The sequence below is a fragment of the Aspergillus oryzae genome, chromosome 7, assembly GCF_000184455.2.
Source record: "Aspergillus oryzae RIB40 DNA, chromosome 7".
Classification (NCBI taxonomy): Eukaryota; Fungi; Ascomycota; class Eurotiomycetes; order Eurotiales; family Aspergillaceae; genus Aspergillus; species Aspergillus oryzae.
Window position 1 is genome coordinate 1,335,289 of NC_036441.1, and position 16,903 is coordinate 1,352,191.

Consider the following 16,903-nt stretch of genomic DNA (forward strand, 5'->3'; position numbering starts at 1 on the left):
CGTTTGGGTGAGGCAGACCAACACGCCGAAGTGCGTGGTGGGTCTGCTGACCTAAGAGACGGCTAGTTTTATCGCAAACCAATCTATCTATCTAAACTCCAACGAACAATTCGCAATCACCAACAATTCTACGACACGACCTCTGAGCATATAATATACCTTTAACTTTGACTATCCATCTCTACCTCCCCTTCAGAATATTATACTCCGAAATACCCAACAAACAAAACAAGAAAACACCCTCAAAATGCCGCCCAAAGAACCGCTAAGAAACGCCCTCACCTTCGAAAAAAAGAATAAAGACATGCTCAAGCTCCCCAAACGTCCGTTACCCCCATTTCACCCAAAAAGAAAACAATAAAATAAAGAATAAAAAAGTATCATCTCAAATCGAACCAAGACCCAAAGCTAACACCTCAAACTAAAGATGCCGGAATCCAAAAACGCCCCATCCCCCACGCCCCAATAGCATCCCCATACGCCGGGTCCAGCGTCCCCAAAGTCGTCTACATATCAAGCAACACGCCCTTCATGAGCGCCGTGAAACGCGTGCAGAAGTTCCTCCAGCAAGCCGAGAAACGTGCGACCGCGTCCGTGAATCTATCGAGCAGCAAGAAGCGGGACCGGGAGAGACTAGCGGAGATTGCGCGGGGGAATGAGTCGTTGAAGAAAGAGGAGGTGTTTGTTAAGGCGACGGGGCGGGCGATTGAGAAGGCGCTGCGGGTGGGGAAGTGGTTTGAGGGGAGAGAGAGTGAGTATGTGGTGCGGGTTGAGACGGGGAGTGTACTTGTTGTTGATGATGTTGTGGAGGATGAGGAGAGGAAGAGGAAGTTGAAGGAGAAGGTTAAGGGTGGTGCTTCGCAGGGTTCGGAGTCTGCGGCGAAGAAGCAGAGGCGGGCGGCTAGTGCTTTGGCGGTTGCTGAGGAGGAGGAATTGCCTGAGACGAGGACGCGGTGGGTGAATAAGGTGGAGGTGTCGATTGCCTTTAAATGAAGGGTATGCGTGTGCATTGGGAAGAAATCTTGGACTTGATGGTCGCCTGAGTATCAAGATGAGGGAGAGCAGCTGCTGGGGGCAGCGCTGGTCGTTTACCCAACTGCTTATGCGATATTATGGTTCGAACTGTATGTGGAGAACATGCCTCGTTTTAACGCCAAACACAAGAGCCGGGCTACCATACCATCCGTCGTGGTGCAACTATTGCTGATTTCCCGCTTGATGCTTGAGTTTTGTTTGAGGTGGACGACCGCAGTTACATACATTGCCAGGCGTCACTACGGGAAACAGTCCGCCTGAACCGCTCACGAAAGGAGTCATCTTCAACTCAAGGGGAAATGAAGGAAGATCCACCAAGCGTGAAGACATTCGCGTCTACGGGCCCGTGCCCATATTATTAGGTTTGGGACATATTCAATGCACATGAAAAATCATGTGTTGAGAGGCCTCTTGCCGACTGATCGAATTTAAGAAACTAGGAAATCTAGCGTTTTCAAGAGCGGAGATTTTGTCGCAAAACGAGAATGGTTTAGAGTAACTCCACACCAATCTGAAAACTAAGTACCATGACTTTTCGCATGTTCACGCTAAAACTGGAAGCTAGACGCTATACCCTGAGATAAAGCATCTCAGAGTAGTTTAGTACACACAGCTACATCAGATATATACAGCCTGGACAGAGAGTCACAGGGGGTGATGTCTTGCATATCAACGCTTCTAAAGTTGCCTTCTCTTGATCTTTTCAATCCAAAAGAAACTGTTTCCTCGAACCGCTGTTCGAATGAAAGTACGGCTGAATTCAGGCGGACGAGAATAGGAAATTGGAGATGATATCTCGAAGGCTGCAGGGAGGGGATGATGGGAAAACATATCGATAATCATTCGTCGCTTTGTTTAACACTGAAACTGCCAAGGGAAGTGATGCTGCTATGATAGACTAATACACAAAGGCGGGTGAGCCTTACATGACTTGCTTCTGCCCGTGAAGAAGGAAACATTAACGTAGAGTGAAAATCAAATGAGAAGAAAGAAGAAAAAGTGAGGAAACCTGCTGTTGCCAGAAGATCGTAACTGGAACAACATGCAGTACAGGAAAGATATATGAGAACGAACAGCGGATGACAAGGGAGGGTCATGCAAGTTATGCCATCTGATGATTGCCGATAAAAGCGGAAATGGGAGGAGAAAAAGTATAGAGATTACACCAAGCTGAGCAAATACTCTTTCGAGCATCTGCAAAATACATAAAAACCCAATGATATCAGATGCGAGATCGAAGTGAAGTGGGAAAGGAAATGAAAATGAAACGAACGGTCCAAAGAGTGTGAAAGGATCCAAAAGTCGAGCCCAGGAAGTTCTTTTGTGGAGCAAGCTTGGGGCCTTTGCTTTAAAACAAATACAAGGACAATCAATCATTTGTCCATTTTCTGCCATCCATTCAGATAGGCCATTAGCCCTACACCTAGAAGAACGACCCCAAGCATCGACGCGTATGGGCTAGAGTGCTGCAAGATATCATGCTTGCGCGGCTGCGTCGCAAACGTCGTATCGGAAATTTCGGCCTCCTTAGATAAGGGCGATGTTCCAGTGCACTCTGGTTCCGTCTCACTGTCTGCGACTGGGTGATTCTTCGCCTCATCAGCGCTAGAAGGGCTAGAGTGATCGGTAGCATCCTGTGTCTGAACCGTCGACTCGTTTGCCTCAGAACGCTCTTCACGCTCTCGTCTTAGAGTCTCTATCATCTCTGCTAACGACTTTCTGGTCTCAACCGTCTCACTCTCAGCCTTCTCAGCGCGGTCCCTAAACACCGTGATTTGCTTCCTCATTTCTTCCATCTCTTCCATCATTGCCTCTAGGCGCTGCTGCAAATCATTATTGTTTGTGGCTGCCGACTTCTCCTCTGGGATAGAATCGTTCAAGCTAGGTTCAGGCGACACCCCATTTACTAGCGTCTCCTCAGGGCTTAACTGCTCTGCAGATGTCTCTTGATTATTGATGGTATGAGAATCAGAAGTAGTATGGTTTGCGATGAAGTCATTATCCTTAGCCCTCAACTCGAGACTTCTGGCCTTTTCTTCTGCCGATTGCCGTGCGGTCCGTTCTTCAAGTAAAAGGCTCTCTAGCTCTTTCACGCGAGCACCCTGGCTGTCGAGCTCTCTTTTAGCTGACGACAGAGCTTCAATCAGCGACAGTATTTGACTTGATTCACGAGAGACAGGTGAGCTTATGGCTCCAATCTTCGGTTTCTCTGTATCGGATCGCTTAAGAGGAGAAGTAGCGTCTGTGCCATTGCGTGGCAAGGCATCAGGCTTTTCAGGCAGAGGTTGCTGTGGAGGTGGGGCGGGAGGGTCAGAAAAGCGAGAGAAAGAATCAAGTCGAGGCATCTTTGGCCTGCCATTGACTTGACGGGACGAAGTGCTATCCGCAGGAGAGCTCTTAACTCGTTCTTTCTCAGGGTGGCCTGACTTCGTAAGATTGGTCAAGAATTCGTCCGTTTGGCGTAAGTCTTGTGACTGCTGTTTGGCTTGTTTCATTTCGCTCTATAGAGGGTTAGGGGGCAATAGAAATGAAAACCGGGCATCATGGAACATACTGTAAGTCTTTTGACAACTTGTTCGATAGATATAGGAGAGTTCCAGTAATTCATTTGCCGCTGTTGCTGTAACGCATTGAACTGGCTGCTGGCAGTGCTCTGTACACTCCTGTTGCTCAACGAGCTCCCGGATCGCCCTCGCATATGTGATAAAGGCTGGCTAAGGGGGGAAGGTAGAAGGCCTCCTCCTGAGGCAGGGTCCAGATCTCCAAGTGTGAGATCGAGAATATTCGGCATAGTGCCATAAACACCAGCATATTCCACTTTGCAACAGACCTTGTGATGCACAACCGTTGTCTGATCCTCGCTAATTATATCGATTCCCAGTTCCAGCTGGTCATTTTCACGGAGCTCATGCGGCTCTGACTCGCGGTTTTCTGGAGACAACCGCGTTCCGTTAACAAACGTGCCATTCGATGATTTCACATCACGAATAAAGATTCTCCCGCCTTTTTCGGCCCAAACTTCGGCATGTTGTCGACTGAGCACCTTGGAATCAAAGAATCCATTCGCTGGTGTAGGCACTGTTTTTGCATTCGTTTGCCGGCCAATTCGAACCACTTCCGGGAAGTAGGGCACATTGATCTGCTTCTTTTCAAATGTACCGTTGAGCGGTACCAGGGTCAAAACCGCGGGCGGTTCTCCAGAAGGCGCGCTCCCTGCGCGGACGCCATTTTGTTGGGGTTGGAGCATATGTTGGGATGGAACAATGGAAGAGGGCTGGTGATGAATGGCGGACATAGCCGATGAGGCAGTGGGACCGGAAGAAAATGCGGGCATTGCTTGAGAGCGTGCGTTGCTCACGCCAGACACTGGTTCTGACTTAGAGTTAGGCCACAAACTGCGCGAAGGTTTCTTTTTAGACGACCAAGTGGCTGATTCAGGGATGTGGCTTTGACCGGCATTAGTATTCTGCGGAGTTGATGTCACGGTTGACGTGGACGTAGTAGATCCTAGAGAAGAGGAGGAATTCGATCTTTGAATGGTCTTCCGTGGCATAAACATGCGTGAAACTTCGTCCCCGTTCATTGAAGACAGAGCTCCTTGTCCTCCGTTACCAGATTCGTACCATCCCAAGCGAGGGCCCGATTGCACACTAGGTGGTGATGCCACAGCAGTCATGGAGAAGGATGCCGGCGATAGTCCGTAGGTGAGACTGTTGTTCCAAGGCTACCTTATCTCATAGGCGCTGGGTGGATAAAAAGAAAACAGTGAACAATCAACCGTCTAAATATACAACTCGAAAACCAATCGTCTGAAATTCACCGATAATTCTCTTTCGCGACAGTCTCTAAAGCCGGATCGCAGGTAAGGGATGTGTGTGCGCCAAAAACCCGTTTTCCGTATTCCAACCAACTGTTATCGAGGGTTACGTTAGTATTAAGCCGCAGTCGTCAAATTAAACGGTAATCCAGTCTCTCGCGAGGGGGGAGCGACACAAAAAAAAATAAAAAGGGTCCAGACCACAGGGGTACAGAAGACAGGAGAGGCTTACCTCCGTAGTACAAATGCTGACGATCAAAATAATGTGGAGTTCGGATGCAAAGCAATGGGTGCTTCAGACCAAGGAGGCGTGGAGTCTTGGCCTAGTCCGCACAGCGACCGGTAAAAACGCCGTCCAAAGGGAAGAAAGAAAGCAGCACGAGACGGGAATACCGCCTTGCACAGGCTTGTAAGCCGCCGAAAGCGTATTAACTCGATGCAGAGGATTTTGACAGATCGAGGACCAAGTCGCATGGGCAACGGTTGAGAGGGTCAGCTCACGGATCCCTAACGCCTCAGGCTTCTCTCACGTGAAAAGCCACACGTGCAGATTATCTAAGCGGGTCTTGCGCTCGACACGGTCATGATTTCCCCAAGAGGAAGGCGGTGTCACGTGTCGCCGGCGGAATAACCCCGGTTTTGGTGGTCCAACTGTCGGAGCTTTACCTCTCTATAAGCCTTTTTGAAAGAAGAAAAGAACTGCGGTTTGCCTGCAAGTTCCTCGTCGATTCATCTTTATATCCTTAGAATATCCCTAACTCAGTTTCCCTCACTCTCAATATGCCCGTCGTTGCAGGTCCTCCTCAGGCCCACGGCCCCTCTACCTTCGACAAGAGTAGGTTCTTCCTTCGAGCAACAGATTAACTTTGTTTAACTGACCTTCTTTACAGTGAAGATGGGTGCTATGATGGGATCAAGTAAGCCATAATCTATATACTCTCGTCATATTGGAGGAGTTTGTTAACAGTGTCTCCAGCCGTCGGCGGTATCATGGGCTTCATCATCGGTTGGTTGCTTTCCTATACAGTGAGCCCCAGCAGGCTTGCTAATGATTCATCAGGAACTGTCACCATCTTCCAGTACGGTGCCGGACCCAACGGTGTTATGCGGACCTTGGGTAAATACATGCTTGGCTCTGGCGCGACTTTTGGGTACGTTTACATCTTCGAATAACTATGGTTGTCTATTATTTGTAAAACACAACATGCGCATCTCTTCAGATTTTGGCTATACGGTAAATTATACCTTGCTAACCAATATTTTTCGCCACCTATCAGTCTCTTCATGTCCATTGGCAGCGTCATCCGTACCGAAGGACCTCACAACGATGCCTGGCTCCGCGCTCGGGGACCCCCGATGATGCTTCCTCGTCAAAGCCCTCTGCGGCCCATGCGTCAGTAGCTGCGCAGTCACCGACTTGTAGCGGAATGGTGGGAATGTGAAACTTCCCACGGGTTATCTGTACAATAGTATTTATCCTGACGAACAATCTGTATGGCCGACGGGGCACAGGCGGTCGACAGTTAATGCAGGAGAGGGGATGAAAGGAAGCAGGGATGATCTCTGCATAATGTACATACAGTCTGGGCATTGGGACGGACTGAAGACATTTTTGGCCCGGTGACAGGATGTCTCTTGGTGTTACAACAAAGCTAACCGGTTAATGAAGGATGGTCATGAGCTAACGACTTAAATAATGAGGTAGCCGATTGACTCGAATCTCACTATAGGAGCAGTAGAGTGGGTGACTACAAGCCCAATCATTGGGAAGAAGCGTAGATAAGTAACCTTCAAGATGACCAAGCAGCTCGATATACGCCGTTTTAGTAGCATGGCATGATGGCAGTTTAACTTTGATGTTGGCAATACGGAACTAAATTTATAGGGTTTGTCAAATATAGTAGATGTGCTCAGTACTTCTACTTCCACGCCCTGATGCCCTTGTCACGACGCAGAAACCTCCCGATCCATGTTCCACGATATTGAAGTTGAGAGATAAAACATGGGTGAACTCCTCAAGCCAATTCATAGCACCTAAACATCTCACATTCATGGTACGCCCTCTACAGCAGTTGACTTTAGACCCGTGCTGTTTCAGATCACATACTACCGCGCCCCTACCAACGCAAGACTTACTCCATACTTCCAAGTTTCCAGCGGCTATCCACATAGTACTCGTGAACAGAGACACTTATAATGTAAACATTCTATTGGGCCTTGTAATCAGACAGACTATATTGCTCGTTGCCGAACAACACGAAAGTATATTTCCTAGCCCTAACGCAATGCAAGTATCCTCAGCACGTAATACGGATATTAATATGCAATGTACACTAGCCACAGCAACAAAATAGAGCATGAATGCGTGTCATAGTTACATCGGCGGTTGCCTACGTGACATGTAACATCTCACATATCATTATCCCGAGCGAACTGAGACAAAAATCAAATTAAGGGTACTAAATATCCGAGATTACAATCATATTACATCGTGTTTGGCTGCAAGTTGCTCGGGGTTGAATTATACGATTGGCAACAACATCCTGCACTGGAACACGCTTGAGGGTGTGTTCTTGACCACTAAGGGAAATGAGCCTGCATGGATCAACGGGGGTTTTCTTCGGTGCTCCTTGATATTCGTCCTGAGGGACCTGGTTTTTGGCAGTCTATGGGTATCCGAAGGAAGTACGAGATCATGTTACTGTATACTGGATCAAGGTAGATTCGTTGCAAGGCATGACTGCTTATGGTGGTTGTGGCGTATCTGGGCTGTTGTATATTGGTAATAGGAATAAGCTTAGCTCTGCAGCATCTCGGTCTATTGGCGGGAAACTATACTACAGACACAATCTAGAATCACAAGTGTATAATAAGTGTTGTAAAAACATGGAAAGGAAGGAGAAGAAAAAAGCGGACTATAACTCTGTACATGAAAACATCAGTTCATGAAGGCGGTCACATGAACAGTCATTCGTCAATAATTAATATCAGGATCCTCTTCCTTTCTTTTCCAATCCGCTTTTAGGCTTGGTCAAGATCACGTTAATCATGTCAAGAATAGACGAATTAAAAAGTGAGACGAGCTGGAAAGACTTGCAGAAGCCAGGTCTGCAGTACCCCGCTCAGTTGAACACGAGAATCATCATCGGGAAAACGGACTATGCAATCCCAATTTACGACCGACCGTACTTGGCCTTGCCGAAGGAGAAAGGTACGTAGCGGTACTTGATCATGTGCTGGATCTGTCGGCGCACTGCACACAATTACTCGATCAGTACTGCTAAACAAACCCATGCGAAATTTCAGGGAATGGGGAGACTCACTGGTCAAGACAAAAAGGATAATCCAGTACACAACGAGCACAGGCCAGAACACAGGGATATCAAAGACACTGAACCAGCTGCAGACAAACCCAATGGCAATGGCGCGGGTGGCGCTCTCCCAGAACTTGAACTCCGGGAGACGGCGAATGAACGGACGAAACTCGTCGTCCTGCTTAGTAGGGAGGGATGCAGCTGCGTCGCCGTCCTCGAGACCTTCGTCTTGAGTGAGAGAAGGGTCGAACTTGGGCTGAAGGAAAAGAAGGAAGAGGTTCAGAAGGTAGATGCCGAGAGTGTAGGCGACTATTTGGTGATATATTGTTAGCGCATGTTTTCTAGGCTTAGTCGTTTCTCTTTTAGTAAAAGAGGTTAAAGTGGACATTGTCCGTACCGATGTACCAGCCCTGAGCGAGGATGATCCTCAGGAAGAAGATAATGAGAAGGACGACGGTGCCGATCCAGCGGTAGGCAGTGAACGGCGTCGAGGCATCGAGAAGGGTTTGATATTTCTTGGAACTGTTAGTGACGTTCCTTGGGCTTTCACGATGTCTTGCGCCGGTTTAAGACATCTAAGTCCAGGAATTGTACGTACTCTGGCGAGCTTCGACGTCTGTGCAGTCACCGCGGTGAACGGAGTCTGCTCGGGCTCAGGGACATCCATGGCGTGCGTAAACAAGGAAAAAGTGGGGGAGGAAAAGGGAAAAAGGACAACGTAAAATATCTCAGAAGCCCCTGATATTCGTACTTCTCATGCACGATATGACTTCCCAGAACAAACCCAATCGACTGTGGTCCGGACGCTGAGAGGAGGCGCGACTAATCTACACACTGGAGAAATGCGCTGTTTCAGGCGTAGGAAACTTGTCCACAGCGCCTGTCAACTAAACCGTTTTCGGGATTCCAGCCACTCGGAGGCTGTACAATTACGCTAGCCTGGATTTGGCCCTCGCTTACTCAGAACTTACCTAAGGCCGGTACCAGCAGTTCACGTGCGCGCATTGCCTCGGAGGAACGGTTCGCTTCGGCTGCGGGGAGCGTCATAGCTCCGTTTACAAATAGCATAGGGACTTGTCGACATAACAATAATCCCATCGTCTTTTTACGCCCGTCCTTTGCGTCTTAGCTGATTTGAAGCCATTTGACATCAATTGATTTTATAGCAGCCACAATGTTCGCCCGACAGTGCTCACGATTGGTGTCTTCCCGGACTGCCGTCCCCTTGTCTTCGTATCTTTCCCGTGTTAGGCCGTATTCCTCGGCATCAGGATATGAGCACATCCTGACCTCCAGCCCCAAGCCTGGTGTCGGGCTGAGTATGTATAGACCTCTTGTTACACTTAATATAGCAAATAATAGTTACTCACTAGGACGATAGTCACATTGAACCGCCCTAAAGCCCTTAATGCCCTTTCAAGCCCCCTCTTCAAAGAGATCAACGATGCCCTTTCCAAATACGATGAGGACAAGGATATTGGCGCCATCATAATCACAGGGAGTGAGAAGGCTTTCGCTGGTATAGTAACTATCTGGTCCTAGATTTGGTTTTTGCAAGATAAGGCTGATTGGCAATCAAAGCTGGTGCCGATATCAAGGAAATGGCGCCCTTGACCTTCTCCGCTGCCTACAGCAACAACTTCATCGCCCCTTGGTCCCACCTTGCCAACAATATCCGTAAACCCGTTATTGCCGCAGTGTCTGGCTATGCCCTTGGTGGTGGTTGCGAGCTCGCCCTCATGTGCGACATCATCTACTGTACCTCGAATGCCACCTTCGGCCAACCGGAAATCAAACTAGGTGTTATTCCCGGCGCTGGCGGGTCGCAGCGCCTGACTCGTGCGGTAGGAAAGAGCAAGGCTATGGAGCTGATCCTGACTGGAAAGAATTTCAGCGGCAAGGAAGCAGGAGAATGGGGCGTTGCTGCGAAGGTCGTCGAAGGAGGCAAGGATGAGTTGCTCGAGGAGGCCCTCAAGACTGCCGAGACGATTGCAGGATATAGTCGTGTTGCCGTCGTTGCTGGCAAGGAGGTGGTGAACAAGAGTCAGGAACTCTCGTTGAGAGAGGGCGTCGAGTATGAGAGACGGTTGTTCCATGCACTTTTTGGTAGTAAAGACCAGAAGATTGGTGAGTTGCCCCTTGTTCTTTTACTTAATACGTTGCTGACAGCATTAGGCATGACGGCTTTTGCCGAGAAGAAGAAGCCTGAGTGGTCGAATGAGTAAAGTTGATTGTAGCGATCGATATTCCAGAGCCCCCAGTTGGCTTCACTATTCAGGATAATTTGACCGAAAAACGAATCCTAGGACGTTAATGCAAGAACTGCGATAACCCATCGCTTCAATATTGTAGCCAACAACACAGTTTGGCAACCAAAATCGGACATAGCATCGTAACGTAAATCGTATTCATGATTAGAGTATGTACAGCATTAGTTATCATATTATGTTCCAGAATAGTATAATATTATCATGACGACCCGGCTTGCTTCTCCAACTGGGCCACGTCAGTTGTGGCCGACTTCTGTGTTTGATAGTTTTTCACCACGTGGTCTTCAATGGTTTCATCGAAGACATCCACTTGAGTGCTAGCGAACTTGCGTGCGCTAACACCTCGTTCAAAGAGAAGGTCCAGTTCAGCAAAGGAACGGCCCATGGGCTCGGGGACGCGGAAGTAGGTGTAAATGACACACAGGAAGCAGATTCCACCCCAGAAGAAACCCGCGAAATTACTCCAGTTCCAGGCCTCTGGGTTGAGCATATATGGGGTCAGGACACCGCACACAATAGCGACAATGTTATATAGATTGCGGCCAAGGACCACCGTTTTGATTTGCAGTCGGCGGGTAGAAAGTTCAGCGACCAGGGAGTATGCGACTGTTCCAACAGTGCATTGGTAGAACAAAGCCCAGACAAGCATCATAGCGCCTGTCGCGAGAGCTGATTGGTCCCGGTGTGAATCTGGAACCAGGCCGAGGAAGCCCATGACAAGTAGCATGACACAGAGACCGCAAAGTCCGTACAGGTAGAGGGTTCTGCGACCGATTCCCAGGGTCATGAGAAACCATGCCCCGAAAACGCCCACCATATTGATACCGTATTGCCCCATGGCAAAAGCATAGGATTTATTGGTGGCTAAGCCTGCCTGCTTCAAGAAGTATGTGGAATAGTTGGAGAAGGAGTTACCGCTTAGGTTCTGGATAGCCCATACCATGCAAACGATCTCCGTTCGCCGTAGATCGGTGCCCCTGAAGCAGTCGAAATAGCTAGCACCTCGCGTAATTTTGGCTTCGAGTGCCGTGGTATGAACCATCATGGAAATGGTTTCGTCTGGATCAAAGTCGGTGTCTCGCTTCGCGCTAGTTAACCGTTGAAGAGCTCGTTTGGCTTCCTGCGTTTTGCCTTTCCTTACAAGCCACCACGGCGACTCAGGTGCCAGGAAGATCCCAACGAGCAGGGGTCCCGGCCACATCCATTGTAGGCCGTACGGGATCCGATATGCCCACTCATCAGTCCGGTCAATCATTCCCATGATCACACCGATACCAATCAGCTGACCTAGACCCCAGCAAAAGTTGACATAGGTTGTTAGGTATCCCCGCAAAGCGACCGGACAAACCTCTGATGCATATGTGACCGAGAGTGTTTGGAAGACACCCCAGGGGATACCGGCGAGGATCTCGGCAGCGAGTAATGCTTGAACATTGGGTGCGGTGAAAAAGATGGCAGTCCACGCTGTGATCAAGATGAGGCATGCGATCATAGTAGGCCGGTATCCGAACCGTTCCGAAGCCCATCCATTGATGAAAAGCCCAATAATTTCTCCAACATACGCACCGTTGCTCAGACCTGCTTGCCACTAGAAAATTCTGTCAGTACACGTTCATACGTTTTTGCCGGTTGACAAGAAAGAGAAAAGATAAGAAACACATACCCGAGCCGGTACTTCATATGTCCCATCAGCCGTTAGCTCGCCGTATTTCTTGTTGAATTGATCAAAAGCGTAGAAATTGTTGACCAGACTGATGTCGTAACCTTCCATGACTATACAAGTAGAGATGAAAACACTCCATGCGACGGCTTTCGGGTAAAGTTTGATGCCTTGCAACAGGGTCATCTGCTGCTCCTTATCCGTCGCGGCTTTTGCATTATGAACGATCTTAGCCGCGGATGCCGTGGAGTCCTGGCGACCGTCGCGAGACTCTGGCAAGTGTTCGTCTGCCGGGTCAATGGCATCCTGAGGCTTGAAGGAAGCCATGCTGGGCAATTGCTGTCCCCAATTGAAGGGGAAAGAATAAAGGGGGGTAAAAATGGTAGCAAAGGGATCTTAAAGAGAAAAGGGATAGACACTCGTGGACAAAGATTGCACCAGTGGTTCCTCGTCTGGTACAGCCAGTGGGACGACGTCGCTAGAAATTTATGGCCTCTGGCTCGGCGGGGCCTCTTGAGTCCCCACTTCCGCTTCTACCCAGGAACATCGCAGAACGCCAGGGGAGTGCGTTTTGGTTGGATGGTAATTCTCTGGCCTTTTGACGCCAACGAGGAAATAAAATTGTACTTGAAGGGAATAGGAAATTTTTAAGAACTCGGGAAGCCCTAAACCGGACTAACACGAGACTGGGGATTTAAATTGCGGGGAAACGGAGATTTGACTCGTGCTCTGTAGCAGATCATAGGCGGCCAAGCCATTAGTCTGTCTCGCCCATTGGATTGCTGGTTGGAACTGGGCGTATGGAGTCAATCGCAAGGTTTTGTAGCTCCCTGTCAGTGGAAGACTGTCCCGAGGAAGGAATCACAAAGAACAGATTGGAAAAAATGTTTGTGTACGGAGTAGATGACGCTAGAAAATGAATCCAGAGCACAAAGATGGAATCGAGTTATGCAGATTTTTCTGCAATGGTTCGACCTGGACAAGGTTATCACACCTTAATGACTCTTCGTGCCAGAAGTTTTCTGTGTACCTAGTAGGTTCCCGTGATCACCACTTCTGGTCTAGACCTTCCTTCCCAAATGATCCTGGTTCCTACCATCTGTCATGTGAGATCGTGACACGGAAAGAAAGAACGAATTGAAAAGCAAGGAAAGAAACAGAGCTCAATACTCCGTGGGCTGTTGTACATTTCAGTAAAATATAGATAATTAAGCGACGCTCATAAGGTAGAGATTTTCATCTTTGCATGTGTCTACAGATAGATGTTGAGGGTGGCAAGAGGAGCGGCATACGCGCTACAAATTGAAGCAAGGATAATTCGTAAATAACCCTACAACGCTCAAAATATTTGACTGTCAGGGTGTAGTCTCATTCATCAAAATAAGCTATACTTAGCATTACATGTCAGCTCATGGCCAGTTGACTTCTCCGATAAACCAAGACTTTGCGCTGAGTACATCCGGCCTGTATTGACTATCATGGCAATCGGTATATACGATAGAAGGGCTTTTCCTTTCTTTCTTTCTTTCTTTCCATTTTTGTGTTTGCCTACCGGCGCATGATGGCTTACTATATCAGGATAATGTAAATAGTAAATCCACTTCATTGCGCTGAAATATAATATTCAGCCCTGTCCTTGCCTCTTGAGTGGCACTCACTACAGGTACCCTCTGTAAGCCTCGTTTTCGAGGGCTTATATGTCTAGTATAATCAAATATACATGGCTCGACCCCAGGATGAAGTTCGACAAGAATAGAAACATATATTGCAACCCGTGGAACAACCAATTATCGAGGTTAGCACCTAGCCCCCGAAAGCTTTAGCATGACCACTTAGGGCTGACAGAGATACCTCCAGCGACAGAACCAGATCACAAAGCTAAACATCAAGCAATACTTTCACCTCGATCTCCAAACTAATAATACATGGGCAGTAGAGTCCTATTAAAGCAAAATAGTAATAACATGATGAAGAAGAACAAAAGCGTTCAAAGTCTGTAAACTGCCCCCTTCAGAAAGCCGTCGAATGACCAGAATATACATGAGTAACTCTCACTTCTTCTGCTCAGTGTTGCTGAATATACCCCCCGCCGACTGTCCAACGTTCTGGGTGGTGTTTCCGAGTCCTTCACTGGTGCCGCTGACAGTCTTTCCCAGACCCTCAGTCGCTCCACCAACGGTTTTTCCTAAACCACCTACAGCGGTGCCCAGGGTACCAGTTACTCCATCGACGGTCTTGCCCAGGTTATCGCCGACCCCACCAAGTAGGCCGGCTACAACGTCTGTCAGCATCACTAGTCATGTAAGTAGGTCGTATAGACCAAGAGATGCGGTCAAGATAGATAGGGGTAATCACGGGTTCGGGGATTATCTTCTATGGGAGGGAACGGTTAATTTACTTACGATTCTGCTTATCGGAAGAGGAGGAAGACATTGTGTTTGACGAGAAGCTGGTGGTGTAGTTCAACGGAGGTAGTTTTGTCACGAAGTTAATTATAGATGTTGTACCAGACTTAACAATCTTGATTTCACCAATTTTGCAATACTGTAGTTAAATCTAACATCTATGTAGTTCTTATATGTATGCCTGCAGGGTGCAACGCCGAGGGCACTGGCCCACTATGATATCATCGGCTGACCTCAACGGCGTCGCACCCGGCCAATTATGTCTAATAGATCGCTCGGAGAATAAGCGATCGGCTGATATCGTCGTTGGAAACTAATGGATATGATGCAAGTATGAGAATCAAGATCGTACATCTTATTTCTGCCGATGATGGCTTCGATACGCGAGGTAGTACCTCTTCCGTCATCGTGCATGCGGAAGCCTACCTGCATGGCAGGTAGAAATAGGCTGATTTAATGGTATGTAAAAAGTCACAAGGATGTTTAGTATGGGCGATATTGCGCTATACTGATCACACAGTGGGGTTTTGCAACTGCATGACGGTAATGTAGTTATCTGAACTGAACGTGTTAATCAACTATTAACGTTCCTTTGGCCACTTTACGAAGCACGGAGACGTCATTACACAATGCCCTTGTTAGTTGAGGTGACTTGAGACGAAGAGGTCTGTTCTGTTACAAGGCTGTGTACTGTGTACACTTGGATCTTGGCTCCATTAAGATACTTGTTCGACTATTGGAAGAAATGCAAATAATTGAATTTGGTTATACTCCCTTTGTTCGGTTGTTGTTTCCCCCTTTCGCTTTAGTTTTCTTTTGTTTTATTGTTGCCTTTTTTCTTATTTCTTATCATCTAGTACTATCTTTTGTTCTGCACCACTAACGCCTCTCATAAACAGTTCATTACTAAGCCGCGATGGAAGAGCATGATACTGGGATATCGAAGGTTTCGCTCTCCGGGTGGCTGTTGCTGAATACTCCTTAAGACATTCTATGCGAACTGCAATAGGCAGGCGTGTTAAAATATTCGCCCGATAGGAATCATTCCGAGGGAGCATGTTTCCAATTATCGTCCACGAGGAATCGCGCTTCGATATCATGACTTCGATCGTCCCGGATTCGTCACTAAGACAGGTGTTTCATAACGATGGGCCTGAAGCCTTTGATTTGTATATAACTCATTCGATTCCATTGGACACCATACTCAACGATTTATATATATGCGAAGGATAACCTCGCTTGACTGTGCGGTGGCGTTAGAGAGGTCCTAACTCACATAATTCAGTGGACTCAATTCCTCCAAAAGTTGCTCTGAGGGTTGTCCAACGAAAAGTGTTTGAATTGTGGGGATCTCAGTATGACGGCTGCCGTAGGCAAATACCGAGCCATATTATGGCTGAGAAAGCCGCCGGTGCATGCAGAATGGTGGGATTGACCGTTGAGATTGGAGGAGATGCCCCACTCGTCATTTCTTCACGAAGTGCTCTATCGCCATATGGAAGAACGACCACCAATCGGGCAACCATGCTCCACTGCCCTGAGCTACATTGGGGCATTCTGGGCTTCTTGTCCAAGACAAGATTGTCCTTACTTGGTACATATCAGGTGAGATGCATAAGGTGTCATGAATTAGTGCGTGCTAACGTTCTGTATTTGTTGTCCATCAAGTTGTGATTGCCGAGATTTTGCCAGTTTCGAGGTGACACAGCTTATCGGGCGATGCCTGATGTTAGTAGCTTCGTTAGGTTACCCTCTTAAGGCAGCTTGGAGATGTGGCATAGATTAAGTGTCCCACCCCGCATCTAAGTACCAGCCCATGGTGGTCGGTATTCCATATAAGATTCTAGGCGAAAAATAACACAGAGATACAAACATGTTTTTTCTAATCCTGAAGTATCAAGATTCTGTATAAATTGAGAGTTCCCGACCGGATGAACAATCGTCAATCTCCCGGAACTGAACTGGATAGTGATAACTGATACAGTTCTAATAGTCATGTGTTGGCAGATCTGCCGTACTTATCAAGACTGTCCTCACATGTACCGATATGACTATGGCAAGTGTAGCGACGCTAAATCTCGTTCGAATCAACGTTTCTGTGTTGGCCCGGATGGAACTATGCGCTCCCTCGAACGAATGATTGATGTGCAGGACCAGGACGTATCTGGAGTTTGTCCAGCTTGCGCTGCACAAACGCCGTTCAGCTCTGAAGGCTCACATATGGGGCTTGTTGAGTAGCAAAGGTACATCTCCCTCCAACTGCCGCAATGTCAATATTTGTACGGCCTCCTATATCTAGATGATAATAGTTTGATACGCCCTGACATCAACCCAGACAGCTGCAGCGAACAAAAAAGAGAGCTAGGTCCCATATACCTGGGCGGCCGTTGGGAACCTAACGC

At 47.9% G+C, this 16,903-nt stretch overlaps 7 protein-coding genes across 7 annotated transcripts; 4 read left to right on the top strand and 3 right to left on the bottom strand.

The window, feature by feature from the left end:
* Window positions 1-247: 247 nt before the first annotated feature.
* On the top strand, window positions 248-993 carry AO090011000531 (ribonuclease P subunit p20 family protein; the record flags this gene model as incomplete). Its single annotated transcript, XM_001826099.1, has 2 exons — window positions 248-323; window positions 428-993. 2 exons carry the CDS (start codon window positions 248-250, stop codon window positions 991-993), a joined length of 642 nt encoding a protein of 213 aa, XP_001826151.1.
* Window positions 994-2,408: 1,415 nt separating this feature from the next.
* AO090011000532 (putative cytoplasm to vacuole targeting Vps64) lies at window positions 2,409-4,594 on the bottom strand (the record flags this gene model as incomplete). Its single annotated transcript, XM_001826100.3, has 2 exons — window positions 2,409-3,536; window positions 3,590-4,594. 2 exons carry the CDS (start codon window positions 4,592-4,594, stop codon window positions 2,409-2,411), a joined length of 2,133 nt encoding a protein of 710 aa, XP_001826152.3.
* A 1,038-nt stretch (window positions 4,595-5,632) lies between these two features.
* On the top strand, window positions 5,633-6,253 carry AO090011000534 (MGR2/ROMO1 family protein; the record flags this gene model as incomplete). Its single annotated transcript, XM_001826101.3, has 5 exons — window positions 5,633-5,687; window positions 5,743-5,769; window positions 5,829-5,858; window positions 5,913-6,003; window positions 6,130-6,253. 5 exons carry the CDS (start codon window positions 5,633-5,635, stop codon window positions 6,251-6,253), a joined length of 327 nt encoding a protein of 108 aa, XP_001826153.1.
* Window positions 6,254-8,025: 1,772 nt separating this feature from the next.
* Window positions 8,026-8,833, bottom strand: AO090011000535 (Rer1 family protein; the record flags this gene model as incomplete). The annotated part of the gene is made up of 4 exons (XM_001826102.3): window positions 8,026-8,105; window positions 8,176-8,475; window positions 8,564-8,681; window positions 8,765-8,833. 4 exons carry the CDS (start codon window positions 8,831-8,833, stop codon window positions 8,026-8,028), a joined length of 567 nt encoding a protein of 188 aa, XP_001826154.1.
* A 507-nt stretch (window positions 8,834-9,340) lies between these two features.
* Window positions 9,341-9,708, top strand: AO090011000536 (uncharacterized protein; the record flags this gene model as incomplete). The annotated part of the gene is made up of 2 exons (XM_023232995.1): window positions 9,341-9,485; window positions 9,548-9,708. The coding sequence occupies 2 exons, from the start codon at window positions 9,341-9,343 to the stop codon at window positions 9,706-9,708; spliced, it is 306 nt and encodes a 101-aa protein (XP_023093541.1).
* Window positions 9,709-9,767: 59 nt separating this feature from the next.
* Window positions 9,768-10,391, top strand: echA (enoyl-CoA hydratase echA; the record flags this gene model as incomplete). Its single annotated transcript, XM_001826104.3, has 2 exons — window positions 9,768-10,293; window positions 10,342-10,391. The coding sequence occupies 2 exons, from the start codon at window positions 9,768-9,770 to the stop codon at window positions 10,389-10,391; spliced, it is 576 nt and encodes a 191-aa protein (XP_001826156.3).
* A 244-nt stretch (window positions 10,392-10,635) lies between these two features.
* On the bottom strand, window positions 10,636-12,423 carry AO090011000538 (putative MFS alpha-glucoside transporter; the record flags this gene model as incomplete). Its single annotated transcript, XM_001826105.3, has 2 exons — window positions 10,636-12,024; window positions 12,100-12,423. The coding sequence occupies 2 exons, from the start codon at window positions 12,421-12,423 to the stop codon at window positions 10,636-10,638; spliced, it is 1,713 nt and encodes a 570-aa protein (XP_001826157.1).
* Window positions 12,424-16,903: the final 4,480 nt, after the last annotated feature.